This window comes from Acanthochromis polyacanthus, chromosome 22 (genome assembly GCF_021347895.1).
Source record: "Acanthochromis polyacanthus isolate Apoly-LR-REF ecotype Palm Island chromosome 22, KAUST_Apoly_ChrSc, whole genome shotgun sequence".
NCBI lineage: Eukaryota > Metazoa > Chordata > Actinopteri > Pomacentridae > Acanthochromis > Acanthochromis polyacanthus.
The window spans coordinates 28,186,407-28,206,392 of record NC_067134.1 but is presented as its reverse complement, the minus strand read 5'-3'; the positions used below and the strand labels follow the sequence as shown (position 1 = coordinate 28,206,392).

At 40.9% G+C, this 19,986-nt stretch overlaps 1 protein-coding gene and 1 long non-coding RNA gene across 3 annotated transcripts; both read left to right on the top strand.

Moving 5' to 3' along the window:
- The first annotated feature begins 300 nt into the window (after nucleotides 1-300).
- Nucleotides 301-16,143, top strand: LOC127532166 (zinc finger protein 513-like). 2 transcript variants are annotated; one of them, XM_051943367.1, is made up of 7 exons: nucleotides 301-429; nucleotides 712-939; nucleotides 6,199-6,270; nucleotides 7,569-7,703; nucleotides 9,072-9,560; nucleotides 11,246-11,439; nucleotides 13,999-16,143. In XM_051943367.1, exons 2-7 carry the CDS (start codon nucleotides 900-902, stop codon nucleotides 14,611-14,613), a joined length of 1,545 nt encoding a protein of 514 aa, XP_051799327.1. In that variant the 5' UTR covers nucleotides 301-429; nucleotides 712-899; the 3' UTR covers nucleotides 14,614-16,143. The 2 variants fall into 2 exon arrangements, with proteins under 2 accessions (XP_051799327.1, XP_051799326.1); XM_051943366.1 differs by having other exon boundaries at nucleotides 6,199-6,321.
- Nucleotides 16,144-16,182: 39 nt separating this feature from the next.
- LOC127532189 (uncharacterized) lies at nucleotides 16,183-19,383 on the top strand. The gene is made up of 2 exons (XR_007939580.1): nucleotides 16,183-16,257; nucleotides 19,023-19,383. It is a non-coding gene; the product is annotated as an uncharacterized LOC127532189 (long non-coding RNA).
- Nucleotides 19,384-19,986: the final 603 nt, after the last annotated feature.

Here is a 19,986-nt window from a genome sequence, read left to right as displayed (position 1 = left end):
TACATAACTAGCTGAACATTTGAAATAGTAATCTTAATATTATATATTATATAAATGTACCCAGCTAATTTAAATATCAACATTAGGCCCTACAGTAAGAAGATTCTACAATATTATTTATGATATAAATTTACCTAAAATAGCTGAATGAATTAAGATTGTGAGATAAATATGAAAATATATCATTTTAAAATGACAAAAGGAATATTTCCTAAATCTCTTCTCAGACGTACATGTCATGTGAAGTTAGAGACTCATTCTAAGGACTACAACTCCCACAATCCCCCTCTGCCGTCAGTGACGTCAACCGGAGCCCGGACCCGGCGTATCTGTAGCCGCGGTGTGTTTATCTGCTAACAACAAGAGACTGTTTTTGAAGCAGTTTGCGGCGTTTTCTCCCAAATAGCAGCTTTGCGGACTTTATCACAGGTACGTTTGTGAGCGACATGACGCCTTTCTAGCAAAAATAATATTTTTAGTTTAAAGTTGTAGCCGCTGTTTTAATATTTGATGCCTAAGTTAGCTGACCGGCTAAGTGGCTAGCAAGATGGCTCCGACTATTTACTGCGAAACAATAACAAAGACTGAGCCACGATGCTGACTTCAGGCTGGTTTTAATGTTTAATGTGAGTGCGGTTTGTAACGTGTTGTTTCTGGGGAAAGTATCGGTTTTTAAGCGGAGCTGCTGCCGGTGTTCGTCCTCCGTTTCAGGCTGGGAGTGATGACACCGCCGCCGGTAGTGTCCGTTGGAGGAAGAGGAAGAGGAAGGAGGCGATGAGGAGGATGATGACATGCAGTTAGCTGGCTGCCTGGCTGGCTGACGGACGGACCAGAGCCCGCTGAGAGGGAGACGTGTCCCCCCGAAACTAGAGCAGGATCCGGGACGCAGAGAGGCGAAGATGCCGCGGAGGAAACAGTCGAACCCGCAGCCGGTGAAATGTGAGTCCAGCTGTTTACATCTGCTTTCCTGTCCACAGCTCGAATCACAGAGCAGGGAAGAGGCTCTGTAGTTGACATTTTTTCTACTCTTAGCTGAATTTTAGTTCAGTGTAAACCCATTTTGAACTACTTCTAAAGGCTTGTCGTGGAAGCAGTCACAATAAAAGTAGTCTAACTGGTCTGACTTACAGACTCTGAGGCTGGGTCCTTCCTCATTATCTGAGAGAGGAAGACTGTTGTCCTTATACTTGATGTGTTTGTGTGTTATCTCATCCTGAATGTTCTCTTCCTGTCTCCACCTGACCTCCCTCTGCTCCCTCCTCTTCTTCCCGTCCTTCCTCTCTTTCTTTCAGAGCTTCCTGAAAGATTTCTCTCTCACTCACTTCCTTTTCAACGCTCTGGTTTTGTTGTTTTAAAGGCCTGCTCGGGGTAATTCCTGCATTTTTAGTTAGATTTTGGTTCCTCTCTTCCCATCCACTAGCAGAGTGTGAACTATTCCGTGAGTAGAGACAGACAGGCTTAGTTTGGTTTGCTGGCTGGATAAAAAGTGATCCAGATCAGAGAAGAATGAATGATGAATCAGAGATTGTATGTGTCATAATGATGGTTATTAACTTTAGCTGAAGTTTGACACATCAGCGTTCTTCTGCACACTCAATGGGAATGAGAGATCTAAAAACTTATGATAAAAAACTGTTTCTGCACATACAGTAGGGGAGGAATGCTGCAGAAAGCTGTTCATGCTGTAAGGTTATATTTATTTCCTCTTTCAGTGCTGCTGCTTGTTTCTAACTTACAGCTGCTGCAGTAGAGCTTTAAAAAGTTTAAGCTTCTTATATTTAAACATGGCACTCAACATAGAACAGATTTATTGTCATCATACATGAAGGCTTGATAAAAATATTAGCTGCCACTGGACGGTGCATTGATGGCGAGCTAAATTAGCCATAAAATAGATAATAAACTCAAATGTACATATAAGACGAGACTATACTGACAATTACAGGCAAGATATCGAAAATACGGTGTGGGAGGGGAATGAAATAAAATAAAAACCAATAAAATAGAATAAATATGGGCAGCAGATTGCACATAAGCAAAACATCTAGGTCAGACACTGCTCCCTGATGAAGGATGGGTGGAAATCACTTTAGTTTTTGGACAAATCAAGATGAAATTCTTGTTTTTGGTTTGAAAAATACGAACAGGCTTGTTGGTTTTCTAACCTGTGTTCTATAAGCTTCAGTGGAAACGGAGTCAAACAGATCTGGCAGCAAATCAGGATCAAACATGAAACCTTATGAATGTATTTTCTGCATCGCTGTGCTGGTTACCGTGGCAACGTGATGCAGACAGTTTACCTGCTGTACCTGCAGGGCAGCACTCAGTGGATTACTAATGAACAGGTCAGCGGGTTTGCAGTAAAACTTCAGCTGAGAATCTGTCTGGAAAAGAATTTATGAAAGGCGACGCTTCTAACAGCTGATTAAAACCCCAGACTGAGAACAGAACCTCCTCCTGGACAACATGTTGAGCTGCTGACACATTAATCCTCTGTTCAGTACAGCAGCTTGTTTACGTCAACTTAACTAAAGAGAATCATATTTAATATAGTCGCGGTTCTCCTGAATGAGTCCAGTTTGTTGACAGTGAAATCAAACATCTCATTGTGATGTGTTTTTAGTGATGTGGTGAAAGGATCTGCTGGTGTCTGAGTGATGTCAGAGTCTGTGTGGATGCTGAGTCGCTGTGCTGCGAGTTCTCCACCTTCACACGTCCTTAATGGATTTTATTCTCAGCCTACACACACAGAATAAACACACATCAACAGACTGCATGTGTGGAGCTAAACACAGATCGTTTTCATTCTTAACCCTCTGATGCTGCAGTGATTGGACCTAAACTCTTCCATTAAGGGGTCAGAAATATAAGAATCGATGTGTTTTTGTATACTTTTGCAGCGCTCGATTTAAGGCCGAGAGGTCCGGTCGCCCAAATGACATTTTTTGGGCCACCAACATACGTCAATTTAGACATTTTTAGGAGCCAAAATCAACTTTTAGCAGCCAAAAAATGAATCCGCTGGGCAAAGTGTGCCTTAAAACCCCCCACGGCCGTGAAAAGTCACCCACGAATGAGCAGCGCATTGTCCGGAGCTCCAAGCGGGCGACTGGGACGTTGACAGCCGGAACAGGTGCGGTTTGTCCCGGGCAGATGAGCGGCGAGGAGCGGCAGGTGTTAGCCGAGCAGCTAGCGGGGGATAGCTAGCCAGCCGGGGAGTCTGAGCAGTCTGTGACCGGGGACCCGCCGAGTTAAAAATGACAGCTCCGGTGGCTTGGTGCTTTCCGTTCGCGGTGCTCAGGCTCAGTTGGTGCTGTCCTCCGGATGCCGCCACCACATTCTGGGCTGGTTCTGGATCCGACGGAGTCCGCGAGATGTTAACGACGTTAACATCAGCGACAATGAAGTGTTCAAATTTGAAATTATATCGGCGGAAATCCGCGGATCCGCGGAAAATTGCCATCCCTGAAACTTGGATTTGGAGGTCAGTAACCCAAATCAAAATATTTTGGCCCCTAACCAGCGTGTTTTTTTTGACATTTTTGGTCGCCAAAATCGGTTTTTAGTCGCACCTGGCGACCTCTAAATCGAGCGCTGCTTTTGGTCATTTCGGGTAAGAATAAACCTTTGCGTTATTGTTTGTATTGACTTCAAGTTTGAAAAGCGAATCTATCAGTCAGTGTGTAGCTGTATAAATAAACACACATTCATTTATTATGATGTAATAAATGTAGAAAAACCTTCCATGTTCTGGTCTTTCTGTGTAAAATAATCTTCCTGATCAGAGACACTTCAGACAGTAAATCTATTCCTCACAGGTTTCCATCAGATTCTGCAGGAAGTGAATGCGGCTCATTTCTGACCCACTTATGGAAGCTTGGGGCCGTAATACAAACATTACAACTTCTTAAAAAGCACACCAGATAACTTAAAGATGTAAATGGTACGATATTAAATCATGTTTTCTGAGGAATGAAATGATAAAAAGTTTTCCTTTCAAAGATATTGCTCGAAAATGACGTCATCTGTGAACTACTGCCAATTAAAATATTTGTTTTTGTTTGTGAACGTCCCAGAACTCTGAACTGTCGATTGAATTAATAAAAAGGCGCTCCTGATAACCAGTGTCTGAATAATAATCCTCCTCATTTATTATTTCAGCCTCACTGTTGACGTGTTGTTCAGTTAGTGAGTGAATATTTACAAAAACAAGCAACACATTTTTAACTTGCTAATTAAATTTTGTTCTAGAACAAAACAACAGATAATTTGTTGGACAGTTTACAGACTAATTGATTCAGTAAAATGTCATTAATTATCTACACATTAATGAGACAGACCGCCTGCAGACAGTAATGGATGATTAAAAAAACAAAAAGACCACTAAGTGAATAAAAACCTGTTGGACTGTGTTTCCTCTTCCTGCCTCCTCTTCCTCCAGCTCTTCCTCCTGGACTTATCTCTTCCTCACTGGTTTCCTTTGCTTTCCGTCTTCCTCCTATTTCTCCTCCTCCTTCGTTCCAGGTCGTCTTCTTTTCCTTTTTCTGAGCTCCATCTTCTGTCTTGTTCCTTAAAGCTCTCCTCAGCCTGTCGCTCCTCTCACATATTTACACAATTGATCCAAGCAGAAGTTTGAAGTGGAAGCTGCTTTCTGTGACACGTGTAGAGCATAAATCCTCCTGTTAAAGGAAGCTTAAAGGCGTTTGTTTGCTCTGAATGTGGACAGATTGGAGTTGTAAAACTTGTGACGGTAAAGCAGACTTTATAGTCAGGCTGAGACCTGTTTACGTTTTATTTCATTAGTGTTTCAGATAATATAGACCAGCGGTGCCCAACATGAGGCCCGTGGTCCAAAAGTGGTCCTCCAGAGGGTCCAATCCGGCCCTCAAAGTGTAAAAACTACAGAGAAGACATTAACTGCAGATTGTAAATTAGTAAAACTATAAATTTAAAATCATTTCTAGACCATGACAAGTTGTTTGGATCAGAAAGTAAAATACTCGATTGTTCATTGTTGTTTTGTGTTTCATTGTTGTCGTATTTTGTTTTGTTTTTGTTGTTTTCTGTCTTACTTTTGTCGTTTTGTTTCTTGTTTTTTTTTTTTTTTTTGTGTTTCCTTTTTGTCTTGCTTGTGTTTTTGGTCTACTTTTTGTGTTTTGTTTCTAGCTTTTGTCATTTTTTGTCCAGTTTTCGTTGTTTGTCCATTTTTTTTTGTTGCTTTGTAACTTTTTTTGTTGAATTTTTTGTCTCTTATTTTGTTTCATGTCGTTTGTCTCGTTTTTTTCTCTCGTTTTTGTCATTTTGTGTCTGATTTTTGTAACATTTCTTCTTGTTTTTGTTGTTTTCTGTCTTACTTTTGTCGTTTTGTTTTTTTTTTTTTTTTTTTGTGTTTCCTTTTTGTCTTGCTTGTGTTTTGGGTCTACTTTTTGTGTTTTTTTCTCGCTTTTTTCACTTTTTTTGTCTTGATTTGTGTGAAAATTTTTGTCTAGTTTTTGTCATTTGTCCATTTTTTTGTTGCTTTGTAGTTTTTTTGTTGAATTTTTTTGTCTCTTATTTTGTTTCATGTCGTTTGTCTCGGGTTTTTTTTCTCTGGTTTTTGTCATTGTGTGTCTGATTTTTGTAACGTTTCTTCTTGTTTTTGTTGTTTTTTGTCTGACTTTTGTTGTTTTGTTTCTGTTTTGTTTCCTTTAAGTCTCGCTTCTGTTTTTGTCTTATTTTTGTCATTTTGTGTTTTATTTTATTCATTGTTTTGTTCGTCATTTTTATCATTTTGTTTTTCGCTTTTATCATTTTTTGTCTTTTGTGTCGTTTGTCCATTTTTGTGTCACTTTGTAAATTGTTTTGCCAAATTTTTTGTCTCTTTTTGTTTTGTTTCGTGTTGTTAGTCTCATTTTTGTTTTGTTTTTGTTGTTTTTTGTCTTTGTTTTTTAATGATAAACTGAGGCTGAATGTTGATGAAATTTAATGTATTCTTCCTCATAAATTTCAGGTTGTTCATGATGTTTAGTAAAAAAGTAATTCATGAACTGTGAATATTTTCAGAACGTACTTATTGCAGTAAACCAGCGGAACCATTAGGAGCTGTGTTTTTTTTTTTTTTTACAGGTTATTAGCTGTGGTTTTACTGGACTTATCCATCATGTTAAACGCCTGGAGGTGTGTTTTTGTCGCGTTTCATGAGATGTTTTGTGCTTTCAGTGGAGTCTGAGGACGGGGCGGTGGTGTGCGATCCGAGCTGCCTGGTTCTGGAGAGCGACTTTCTGCTGAGCGGTGAGCTGGAGTTTGGAGACTCGGAGATCATGGGGCTGGACAGAGAGGCCGGTCAGTGAGGCACACTAACGTTAGATCAGAAAACAGGACCATGCTGTAGAGCCTAAAATAAGGGCCGAAGCTACGACTGCTGATCGGTTTCTGATTGGCGGTAGATGTGAAACCGGATCATTCTGTCTGCATCTAAAATGTGGGCAGTTAGACGAACATTTCACACATCCTGCAGGTCTCAGAGCGCTTTCTGGTTGCAGTGATGGGTTTGTAAACATGCACATCTTTATAAGGGAGACCACAGGATGTTGGGCAACTTTTTTACTCATCTGAGGGATACAGCTGTGCAGTTTGAAACACGTGTAATAAAAACAAAAGGTTTGTTGCAATTTTAAGCAAATTATTGGAGTAATTCAGACGTAAGTGGATACATATTATTGAAACTTGAGATATAAGAGTCATATTGATGTAAAGAAGATAAAAGTACTCCAAAAAAAAGACACGACGGAACGTAAAAATGAAAGAATATGTCCCGGTAGACTGGCACTGTGGTATATCTGAGAGCGTTGAACTGTTTCTGTCTCTAAAAGACCGTTTTTTTAAAACAGTTAATGTTAAATTAAAGATGGGGCTAAATTCAGTCACAATATAAGGTTTGATGTGAAACGTTTCCTCTTAGTTTCTGTTTATTAAAGTTGATTTAAAAACAAGATTCTTTTTGACTTCATCAAAACTTATTCAAAAAGTAAAAATTATCTAAAACAGTGAGATAAAATAATTCAAATTGTGAGATTAAAAACTCAAAACAGTGAGTTAAAAAAATTAAAACTTGGAGATAAAAAGTGAAAACTGATTTAAAAAAGTCAGAATGAGTGAAAAAGTCAAACTGGCAAGAGTTAAAAAATAAAACAAACACTAAAGCTATGAGATAGAACATCACAAGATTACGATAAATTTAAGTCAAATAATAAATTGATGGAATTATAAGGTCAGAAATGGACACTACTATTTAAACAGTAAACACAAATTTTAAAATAAAAGTAAAAATTATGAATTAAAAAGTCAAAATTCAAAAACATGAAAGACAACTGTCGCTTTTCTAGTCATGTTTTTGACTTTGCCTGCTTTTAAAGCATCATTATTTCTCTTTATTTGTCATTTCTGGGGTGTTTTTTCTTCAGATGAAGCTTTAGTTTACGGTTTATTTGTTCTGTAGGTCTGAGTAAAGAGTCTGAGCTGTCGTAGATGGAACAGAGTGATTTATTTTGGACCTTTTTAAGCCATCTGTCTGTTCGTTGTGTCTTCAGGAGTGACGGTCTTCTCTCTGAGCGTGGAGGACGACTCCTCAGCTCCAACAGACTCCACCTTCCCGGCGTTTCTGTCCTGTAAAGGATGTGGTCAGCTGCTGGGCGAAACGCCTCTGGGGGCCGGTCTGGATCTCGGTAAGTCTTTTAATTTGTTATTTATCTCACGTACTTCATCAAAGACCAACAGGCTTCTATTTAGACCCTAAAAATGAAAAAGATTTGTCTTTTATTTTGCTTTCAGAGAGATTTGAGGTTATTCTACAGCTTTTGACACTGATGTAGTTTCTAGCCTCCAATATGAAGGTAAAGTCAATTTAAAGTAGTTTTTATCTTCGTCTGAGTCAGTCAGGAAATAGAAATCCGATGACTTTGTCCACTAAAGAATGAACTGGACCGTTTCTTCTGCTTGTTTTGAGCGTCGTTTTGCTTCTACAGGTTAAATCAGTTCAACAGGTAAAAACATGTTTGTTGTTGAGATGGAAGAACGGATTCTGTCTCTTCTTAGAAAATCAATACAGTTTTATGAGCTACACTGAAGCTGCAATGATTAGTTGATTAGTCGACTGTTAACTGTTTTTATGACTGATTCATTGTTTTAAGAGAAAACCGACACAAAACAGCAAAAACGAGACACAAAATGGGACACAAAACGACAAAAATGAGACGCATAACAGCAAAAACGAGACACAAAATGGGACACAAAACGACAAAAATGAGACGCATAACAGCAAAAACGAGACACAAACCAACAAAAACAAGACAGAAACCAACAAAAACAAGACACAAAATGACAAAAATGAGACGCATAACAGCAAAAACGAGACACAAACCAACAAAAACAAGACACAAAACTACAAAAACAAGACAAAACGACAAAAATGAGACGCATAACAGCAAAAACAAGACACAAAAGTGCAAAAAATGAGAGAAATGACAAAAACGAGACACAAAACGACAAAAACGAGACACAAAATGGGACACAAAACTACAAAAACAAGACAAAACGACAAAAATGAGACACATAACAGCAAAAGCGAGCCAGAAACCAACAAAAACAAGACACAAAACAACAAAAACAAGACACAAAAGTGCAAAAAAATGAGAGAAAGGACAAAAATGAGACACAAAACTACAAAAATGAGACGCATTACAGCAAAAACGAGACAGAAACCACCAAAAACAAGACGCAAACCAACAAAAACAAGAAGCAAAACAACAAAAACGACAAAGAAATCTTGAACAAATCCGTGGATCCAGACTATAAGCCGCATCACTGCCAGAATCTGATCACTTGGTGCTTGTGCCATTTCTGACCTTCCTTGAAAGTTTCATTCAAATCTGTTTTCGAGGAATGCAGACAGATGGACAGACGTCTGTCTATGTGATGTCCTTGGTGTGATGATCATGAGTTCCAGTCATTCTGAACACTGAGTTTCTTTAGACACTCTGAGTTTCTGCTGATATTTGCTGTCCTCACGTTAGAATAAATACATTTTGCTCCAGGTGTGGGTCTGGACCTGGCAGCAGAGCTCTACTGTCTCACCTGTGAGGAGAGCTTCCAGCACTCCGCCTCCATGGACTCCTCTCAGATGGAGGGATCCAACCTGTCCGACAGATCCGGCTCCGACAGGAAGAGGAGGAGCGTGGGTCAGGGCAGCGACCTCCCCGCCAAGCTGTTCTCGTGCTCGCTGTGCGCCTTCACCTCGCGCTACTCCAACCACCTCAAACGCCACATGAGGATCCACGACGGCCACAAGCCGTTCCGCTGCCCCGTCTGCCCCTACGCCTCGGCCCAGCTGGTCAACCTGCAGCGCCACGGCCGAACCCACACCGGGGAGAAACCCTACCGCTGCCCGCAGTGCAGCTACGCCTGCAGCTCCCTGGGAAACCTGCGGAGGCACCAGCGCATGCACACGCAGGAGAGACCGCAGAGGAGGGAGAAGGAGAAACGACGAGGGAGGAGGAAAAAAGCCAAGGCTGGACCTGAAGAAGGTAAAGCGTTTACTGATGATTGAACCTGAGAGGACAGAACTAGATTCATGTCTGGATCTCTGCAGGTAGTTTTACGTGATCCAGGTTAATGCTTAATAACAGATATGATGAATGGAAGATTCTCTGTTTTTACATCATAATAAAGTGAATCTCTGTGAGGGACAGATGGTCAGATTCACACCTGAACATATGACCTCAGACTCTTTTTAACTCTTTACTGTCTGTCTGCCAGCTTCTGGGTGTTTCTTTGCTCACGGTAGGCTCAGTTTTCACTGCAGTATAAAGTCCTGCACCTGCAACCGCTGTCAAAAGTTTTAGGACACTTTCTCATTCAAATAAAGTAGAACCTGTCCTAGAACTTTTGACAGGGGGTGTATCTACCAGATGTGGTACACATATGCAGCACATCAGGCTGAACAAAAAAGTCAGTGACAGCCACATTCCAAACCCAACAGGAAGTGAGCTATTTTGCGTTGAATCTCAGATTTTGCCCATTTTTCATTTTTTTCTAAAGCGAACTCCTCCTAGGGGGAAACTCCAATTCACCTCAAATTCTACCAGTACATACAGGAGGCCTTAATGATCCAAAGTTATTAAAATCTTTTTCCAAAGTCAAAGGGCGTGTCCGTGGCGGCCTCTGGAATTTTGATCCTTCACCATGAAATTTCAAATGCTGTCTAAATGCCCTGAACATGCTCCAATCTGCCTGAAACTTTACATGTATGATCAGAGTCCTGTCCTGATCACATCCATGTGATGAAATAAAAGTGGTAGGACAGGTTCTACTTTATTTGAATGAGACAGTGTCCTAAAACTTTTGACAGGGGGTGTAGATCAGGGGTGTCCAACATGTAAACCAATCTAGCCTTTTCCTTTATGATCCAAACAACTTGTCATGGTCTAGAAATGATTTAGAATTTATAGTTTTACTAATTTATAATCTGCAGTTAATGTCTTCTCTGTAATTTTTCCACTTTGAGGGCCGGATTGGACCCTCTGGAGGACCAGTTTTGGCCCACGGGCCTCATGTTGGACACCCCTGTTCCACAACATAGCGGTGGGGGTAACATGGATGGACGCTTGTACACTCATAAAATAAATAATCAGATAATTTTTCACATTTTAAAAGAGGATAAATCACATTGTTACTGTGTCAGACTGAACAGAAAGCACCTGTGAGTTCTTCTCCTTCTGGTCCTGTTGTTCTGCTTCCATGGAGCTGCAGGGTTTCATGTCGCAGTGAACAATGAGGATGAGCATCATGCAAATACACTCTGCAGCCTGAGATAAACCCTCAGGGGTTTTTTAAAGTCTGTCAGGACTGAATGTTCATTTTGGAAGCAGAAAAGCAGAAGCAAGTTGAAACTGAAAGAGTTTTAAAATGAGGAAGAGAAATTGTCCCTGGTTGAGCGCTCCTCGATCTAAAATTAGCTTCTGCTGAGCTGAACTGTTAAGGAGAAACATTTAGAGGAACATCTCTGCTCCTCAGCTGGTGATTATCCCGAATAACTGAGGGAAAGAGAAAAATAAGAGCAGGAAGGAGGACAGACAAGCAGAGGACACGAGAACATGGAGGGTTTTAATGCAGCTGGTTTTTATTTAACATGAACAAACTGTGTTTCAATCAGAATATCGTGTAAAACTTATGAAGAAGCGCTTTTTAAATGCTTGTCTTTGTCTTGCAGTGGTGTCAGACCTGACCCTGCGTCTGTCCCAGGACTCCGGTTACCTCCAGACGTTGGGGGGCCTCGGCTGTCCCTCCGGCCCCCTCCCGGTGCTCCTGTTCCCCCTGTGCTGCCGGGTGTGTGGCCTCACCCTGGAGGAGGCCGACCTGGAGGGGGAGAAGGCCGAGGGGGAGGCAGAGGGCGACGGAGGGCAGGTGAGAAACGTCTGAACTTCATGTTGGAAAAATGAGGCTGTTCGGTTTGTTTCCATAGCAACAGCAAACAGAGCAGCTTCCTCATCTCTATCCCATAGTCGTCATCAGTCAGACTTCCCACCTCGTCTTTTCGTGGAAAGTCGTCATTTTTAGGAAACTCTTTTTTCTGTTTACAGTTAGATAAATATGTAAGTTAGTTTTTCTGCAAACGCTGCCACTGAAATACAGAATGTGATCATTTTCTCTAATTTGTGGTAAAAATTATTTTAAAATCAGATTTAAAAAAAATCATTTTTTTACCTGTTGTTGTTTTTTATATCCCATCAACGTAGAATATTCGTACAGATTTATAAGTCCAGGCATCACTGATCTCCATTCTTTCATCGTTTTTAGAGAATGTTATCTTTTTTTCAACTAAACATGCAGAGTAGATTTCTGTTTAAGTTTTTCCTGAGTTTTGACTTCAGGTTTGTCCACGAGTCTGTTCCGACCACAGCGGGTTCAGTTTCACCTGAGAGGGGAAATCTTAGGACAAGAGGTTCTACTAAGATGCTCATGAAGCTTACTGCTGTGATAAATCAGTTTTTTTTGTCACCTTAGAGCTTTTCTCTTCAGCTCAGTGTTGTAGGACAGTTGGTGTTTTTTAGGACTGATTGTCTGTGAAAAGTGTAAATCTGTGTGTCAGACTTTTGAATAGCTTTAACTCCAACACTAGACATTATTAAAATGTTTTTGGCCGTTTAACTTTTAGAACGTTTCATCTTTTATCCTTCAGAGGGACATCAGAAGATAAGATGGTGCTTTTTAAAATGTTTTTATTTTATCAGGAATGGGTCAGGAAAAAAAAGGCATTCAGATAGTTGGAAGAAAGATGAATGACCCCCACAGATATTTTACTACTCAGCCAAGGAACAGCAGAGTTATGTGATGATCTCTGTCCGTACGTCTGTTATCAACATCACTCAAAAACAGACTAATGGATTTGGATGAAATTTCCAGGGAAGGTAAGAAAAGACTCAAGGACCAAGTGATTAGATTCTGGCAGTGATGCAGCTTATAGTCTGGATCCATGGATTAGTTAAAGGTTTCTGTATCGTTGCCAGATAGCAGCACGGCGTCACTGTAACCATGACAACCAGAGAACACTACATCAGCTGATTGTGATCCTACTACAAATCCTCCTCTGAGGATTTATCAGGACTTATCCATCAGAAATGATCCAAGGAACAACTGGTTAAACTGTGGGGGTGTTTCTGAGTCCATCAGTTCCTGCTACATATTTAGGTCACGTGATCCGGTATCCGTACATAAAGTACACATGCAGAACACACGCCTGTGCTCAGACCAAGGTCATGCTGTTTGTGGGTACATCTATATTAACCCTTTAAGCTTCAGTCAATTCCAGCCGTTTTCAGTACAAAAATCGCTAATATTCTATTTTTAAATAAAAAAATTACGAAAAATACGGGGAATATTGGACGCGCATCGGGAGGTGCATTTCCTTGAAAACGACCGATTCGGGGATTTTATACGACTTCAGGACATGTTTTGGACAAAATAGTTTACTGGCTTGTGTCATCTGATGTAAAAGGTTGGATTATGGCCGTTTTTTGTGGAATCTTTTTTTTTGTGTGTAATAATAAACCCGGAAATGTGAGTCGCGCTGTGTGCTTTGAAGCCGTGTATAGAGAACGGATGGATGAATATTTGTTTTTGTCGGACAAATGTGTTTTTCTCACCCGCTGTGGTAATCGCATCTGAAAGTGGTTTATACCGGCGGATTCATGAGAATCTAAGCTTTCCATCGGTGTATAGTGTTTGTATAATCGCGTTTGCACCCGTCGGACATTCTTGAAATTCCTATGCAAATTAGTAGGTGTACCGCCGGCGGTACACTGAAGCTTAAAGGGTTAAATGGTGCTGCTATTTCTGATCATCAATAACTAATAAATAAATGCTGCATTTCTGACATGTGGGGGAATGAGCAGCCTTGGAGGAGGACTGAGCTCTGAGGGCTTTTCTTGTTTTATTTGTTGTTCCTGTCAGTTCAGTGTTGTACGAAATGAACTTGGTTTCTGTCCATCAACTGAAATGTGATTCAGAAACATGACAGGATCTTTAACTGTGTCCTTTGTGTTATTGTCCCCTGCCGCGCGAAGAGGGGGACCAAGCATTCGCCTCCGTCCGTCCGTACGTCCCGCATCCTTGTCTGCGCGATATCTCATGAAGGAATTGTCGGATCTTCGTCAAACTTAATGTCAACATGTATTAGGATGATCCCCCGACACCAGTCAATTTGGGTGACCTTCGCATAATTTTCAAGGTCACACCGAGCGTTTGTTGACTGTGACTTTCAAATCCATGTCTTCGGCGGGGGACATAGACACGTTAGTGTCAAAGACTTGATCTATTTATGTGTTATTCTATCTTTGTATTATTCTATCTTTATATTTTTCTATTTCTGTGTTATTCTATCTGTGTTATTATTCTGCCTCTATATTATTCTACATCTATATTATTCTATCTTTATATTTTTCTATCTCTGTGTTCTTCCATCAGATGTGTCGTCGCTGCTCGTTGGACCTGCTGTCCAAAGACGTCTCGGGGCCTCCCTGCAGCCTGGACGGTCCTCGGGGCCCCCGGCGGGGACAGCGGGGCTCCAAGCTGTACCGCTGCCCTCGCTGCCCCTTCCTGTCCCACTACCCCAACCACCTGGCCCGACACTCCCACACCCACTCTGAGGAGAAGCCCCACCGCTGCCCCCACTGCACCTACACCTCGTCACACCTGGACAACCTCAAGCGCCACCTGCGCGTGCACACGGGCGAGAAGCCTTACCAGTGTCCGTCCTGCAGCTACGCCTGCGGGAACCTGGCCAACCTGCGCCGCCACGAGCGCATCCACTCGGGCGCCAAGCCGTTCCACTGCGGCGTCTGCGGCTACTCCTGCAACCAGAGCATGAACCTGAAGAGGCACATGCTGCGGCACACCGGAGAGAAGCCGTACGCCTGCAACGAGTGCAGCTACACGACGGGCCACTGGGACAACTACAAACGCCACCAGAGGAAGCACGGACACAACACGGACAGCTGGGACAAACACACCCCCATCAACGGGCTGAGCTGGGGACGAGACGGCCAGGAGGACCAGAGTCAGGGACAGGAGCACAAGTAGACACACTGAGGGAGTGTGTGAGAGTGTGTGAGAGTGTGTGGAAGTGTGTGGAAGTGTGTGGAAGTGTGTGGGAGTGTGTGGGAGTGTGTGGGAGTGTGTGGGAGTGTGTGGGAGTGTGTGGGAGTGTGTGGGAGTGAGTGAGAGTGTGTGAGAGTGTGTGGAAGTGTGTGGAAGTGTGTGGAAGTGTGTGGAAGTGTGTGGAAGTGTGTGGGAGTGTGTGGGAGTGTGTGGGAGTGTGTGGGAGTGAGTGAGAGTGAGTGAGAGTGAGTGAGAGTGAGTGAGAGTGTGTGAGAGTGTGTGATAGAAACACAGCTGCAGCAATCAGTCCTCAAACCAAACAACTATCCTGATAATTAACAATTAACGGTCATTTTTTTCCACCTCGATGCCAAAACGTTAGCTTCTTCCAGCTCCTCTCGTGTGAGAATGAGCAGCTTGTTAGTTTAAAATGTTCTTAACTGAGACTTTTATTTTTAGATTACTGGTCGGACAAAACAAGATGATGCAAAACAGAGAAATTTTTCTCTCTCTTTAGATGAAAGGATTCATCTGCTGATTGTGAAAATAGTCATCAGATTAGTTGATAATAAACAAACTCAGGATGCATCAGGTTTCCTGCACTAAAGACAGGAGAAAGTCAGCTCTATGAAGCAGGTAGAACATTTACAGATGACAGTTTGGACAGCAGAATTACTGAACACTTATTCAGATCATGTAAAATATTAAAATATTACACTAGCTGCTGTGTTGTGTGAGTGGTATTTGTGTTGTGTATAATGTGTGTGTGTTTGTGTACTTGTTTCTGCTATACCGGTGGGGACTTTGACCTGACTCTGTGCTTTATTGGTGGGGACTCGTCTCACGGTGGGGACCTAAAATGAGGTCCCCACGGGTGGAAACAGTGTTTTCTTGGCCATGTTGTTGTTACTAAAAATGTAAAAGTGCAAAAAAGTTTCTTTAGGGTTAGGCATTGTTTTGGTTAGGGTTAAGGTTTGGTTAAGGTTAGGGGTTCGATATGAATGGGAGTCAATGGTAAGTCCCCACCGGTATAGATAAACAAACGTGTGTGTGTGTTGTGTATAACGTGTGTGTTGTGTATAATGTGTGTGTGTCTGTGTACTTGTTTCTGCTATACCGGTGGGGACTTTGACCTGACTCTGTGCTATATTGGTGGGGACTCATCTTACGGGGTGGAAACAGTGTTTTCTTGGCCATGTTGTTGTTACTGAAAAATGTAAAAGTGCAAAAAAGTTTCTTTAGGGTTAGACATTGTTTTGGTCTGGTTAAGGTTAGGGTTAGATATGAATGGGAGTCAATGGTAAGTCCCCACCGGTATAGATAAACAAACGTGTGTGTGTGTTGTGTATACACTGGTGAACCTCCAGCTCAGCGTGGAGTTAAACTCAGGTGCCTTGGACAGACTAACGACTGTAACGCTGCACTGACTTTATAAACGGGCATTAATATGTTGAAGGGGTGAGATCAGCGTCTCACTCCGTTCTTTGGGAAATGCAGTGATGTGATCATGAAGCCGGTCTGATGTTTCTTTTTCTCTACAGAGGATCTCTATTTGTAGGTGAGGGATGTGGACGGTTTGTTCCAGCGGGGTTCCTGTGCAGCTTTAGTCTCAGTCACTGACTGTCGGTAAGCAGAAAGAAAGAAAACTGAATAATTAACCTCACAGCAACAAAATTAATAGAAACATGACATAAAACCTGATTATTAGGCTTTCAAATAGAAAAATGGATTGAAAGAGAGTTCATTTTGGGGTTGAGGGGTTGGAAATGCTGCGATTGTTTGACTGCATCAGAATCTACATAAAAGTCAGAAAATAGACGCTGATTTAAAAAAAAGCTGCAATGAACGTCGGCATTAGAAAGACAAAGTGATAATGTTATGAGAAAATAAAAACACAGCCTTAGGTAATAAATAATGACTTTACATTGTAATAAAAAGTATTTTAGAGCTGCAAATCTCCTAAACACTGCATGTTTAGGTTTCAGTAATGATCACCTCAGTAAGAATTTGACTGTGCTGTTTTTAGTGTTAAATGAGGATTTTATTCTTATAAAATTCTAACGTTTTTCTTTGTTTATTACATCTTATTCTCATAATGTTCGGACATTTTTCTCATAAATTATGACCTCAGTTTTCTTATAAAATGACCATTTTCTCATAAAATCATCAAATATTTCACTTTGAAAGTTTAACTGTTCTCATGAAACTGATCGTTATCTTCTACATTTTCTGTCTTTTTAAATTACCACATTTTTATGTCAGAATTACACCTTTTTTCCTCATGCCGTTCTGTTTTTCCCTGCTGACAGTTATCACTCTTTTTGCTCATAACTTTGTGACTTCATTGTTGAATTTTTCTACAATCATTCAATCAGAATTCCAGTTTACACAGAATCAGAATGTGGTCAGAATGCTTTTAGATTTAAAGAATGAGAAGTTTTAAAGTGGACATGCACAGGAGCCCCGCTGGTTTTTCATTCATCCAACCAGAGCTGTATTCAGGAGGAACCTCGTGCCTTTTTTCAGTCATGGCTTCACACTTTTTCTTCTTCTTTTTTTTTATCTAGATCCTAAAATGTGTTGGCAAATTACAGATCTGTGCTCAGACTGAGACACTCTTTACTCCTCTCAACGTTTCAGAGGATATCTCTGCTCGCTTTACTTGTTTTTAGCACAAATTTCATGAAAATCAGCCTCAGACATGGAAACAATCAGGGAAGAGTTTATTGATTAAAAGAACTCTCATTTTAATAACTCATTAAAGTTTCCATCAAACACTGAAAACCTGCTTTTTATTTCATTTGTCTTCACTCAGAAAGAAATTAGCAGTTTGGAATGTGTGGAGTTTGACAGAAAAAGGAGTTTCTTAGCTTTGAATTGATGTGTGTGTTAAAATTCAACTTTTTCAGGCTCCTTAGTTTTTTTAAATCTGCTGAGAGAGCAGCTCTGCCTCATTTGAAATGAAAAATAAGTTTAAAAAATATGAACTTATCAAAACAGAGCAAATGTGTTGCAGCAGGAATTTCATGAAACAAACAAAACTAACAGAACGTGAGCTTTTAGGAGACCCGGCTGCTCTTTGTCTTTATTAATGATAACTGGTGAAGAAGAAGCTGATATTTATGTTATGTTGCAGCGATATTTAACGACAGAAATGCATTCAGCTTTTTTAAAGCAAACTTTTTAGCTCCAGATAAAGCAGAGCTGCAGTCAGGACTGTTAGCTTAGCTTAGCTTTAGCTTAGCTTAGCTTAGGCCAGAGGTCAGTGACAAAGCCCAAAAAACACTAAATCTTTATCTTATTTGCTTTATCTGTGTACAAGCAGCCAGAACCAAGATCTATTAGTGGGTCAGGTTTAAAAAAAATCTCTCCCATCGCATTGATTGGTTCGTGTTCATTTCAAGATAATTCCGTGGATGAAGGGTTTATTTATCTGTGAACTTGTTGGTCCTGACTAGGGCTGGACCCGAATATCCGAATATTCGTTCATTTGTTCGCTACGGCGCCATCCGGATATTAATTTGGTATCCGAATACCAAATTATAAAACGAGGGCAAAATGTGGACCCGGGAGACCAGAGGAACGGATCCGAATATTCGGGCCGTCTCCGCTGCCGCCCCTCCCCCACCTCCTGGTCGGACGTTACAGGGCGGAACGAATATCCGGATATTCGTCTTTAATAGGGCCCGAATATTCGGAGACCAGAAACCACTATTCGGGCCAGCCCTAGTCCTGACTGTAGCAGATGTTTGCTTATAGGTAAAGATCCTGCACTCCAGCATTTAGAACCATGGAGTCTTGTAAAAACATGGCAGCAGCATCGACACACAAACCAGCTGTTTTTAAACCAGTAGAAGCATCTGTGAGACTGAAACAAAGGCAAGAAATTCTAAATTATGAGCTAACGTGTCTGTGGAATACAGCAGTAGAAATACATTTAGCCTGTTAGCATGTTTGGTTTTTATTCATTATTCATGTTAAATTCAATATTTGTCTTAACAGCAGCATTAGACGACTGATACTTTTGTATTATTGGAACACTGAGAGGAAAATCTTATAGAAAAAAACATGAAGGCGTCTTCACGGGTGAAAATCAGCGATCAAGCTCCAAACCTAAGGCCAGTGGTAACACGTAAAACCAGTAGAAGTCATGATTAGGCTTGAAAACCATTAGATGAATCCTCCAAAAATATTTAACTGAAATATATAACGGTATCATCAGCGTAAAGTTTGATAATTGATGTTACTCAGCCTGATATTTGTAGTTATTTCACTGAAAATGCTGCAGACGTATTGTTTAGTGTGATCCAGGAGTCTGCTTGTTAAAATAATCATTAAATATGACTACATTAATGTAAACTGACGGGTGTTGAAGCTGCTTCCTCTTTTAGCCGCTGCCTTTAGGAAACACCTGCTTCTGACGCCCAAAGGTGGAGCAACGACGACTCATGGCCGTCCACGATGAGATGTTTAAGTTAAAGCCACAGAAATGTCTCCAGTAATCACCTCAAGCCACAAAATCGCCCCCAAAGTGAAGCCAAGATGAAGATAAAGCCGAAAAACAAATGAGAGCTTTTGATGTAGGAGTGAGGGGACGAGGTCAGTGGACTGAGACGGTGACAGACTGCTGACTTTTACTCACGAGTACAGCTGGTATGTAAAACAGCTGGAGCTGCTGTGGGCAGGAGGTGTGGACGAGGTTTCAGAAGCAGCTGAGGAAAGACACAGTGAACGCTTTAATCCATGGGCCTGGTGAGTACCGCTGAAATCTGCTACAATCTTCTTTTTTAGCTTTAATCTGTGCTCCTGTCATCAGTTTTAATGCAGGAATTGTCCGACCGTTTCAGGATGACTTTTTAGATTTGTCTTAACTTTTAATAAGAACGTACTGTTAGCAACATGTTACAAAAAGGTTCAAAATTCACAAATGTTTTTTTAAATTCTTAAAGTACCAAATGGTTCTTCACACTCTTAAACAGGAAAAATCTGTGAAGAGCTGCAGCCAAAACCTGTTCATGTCAAGAAAAACTTCACAAAAACTCTTACACTGTGTTTTTATTTAACTTTTATCGAACTGTAAAGTGAGTTTTAGGTGAATGTTTGTCGCAAATGTTGCAAAAAAACATTTAGAGCTGCAGATCTGATGGCTTCAACTGTTTACACTATAATAAAAAATAATAGATTTATGAAGCAAAAGAAAAAGATATTTTTCAAAACAATAGTTTTATTTATATAGCAGCCTTACAATAAGGCACTCTGACAGTTAGAACATGTCACTTTGTAGCTGTTTTGTGTCTTTCTAGTTGTTTTGTGTCTTTCTGGTTGTTTTGTGCAACACAGACAATCAAAAAGGAT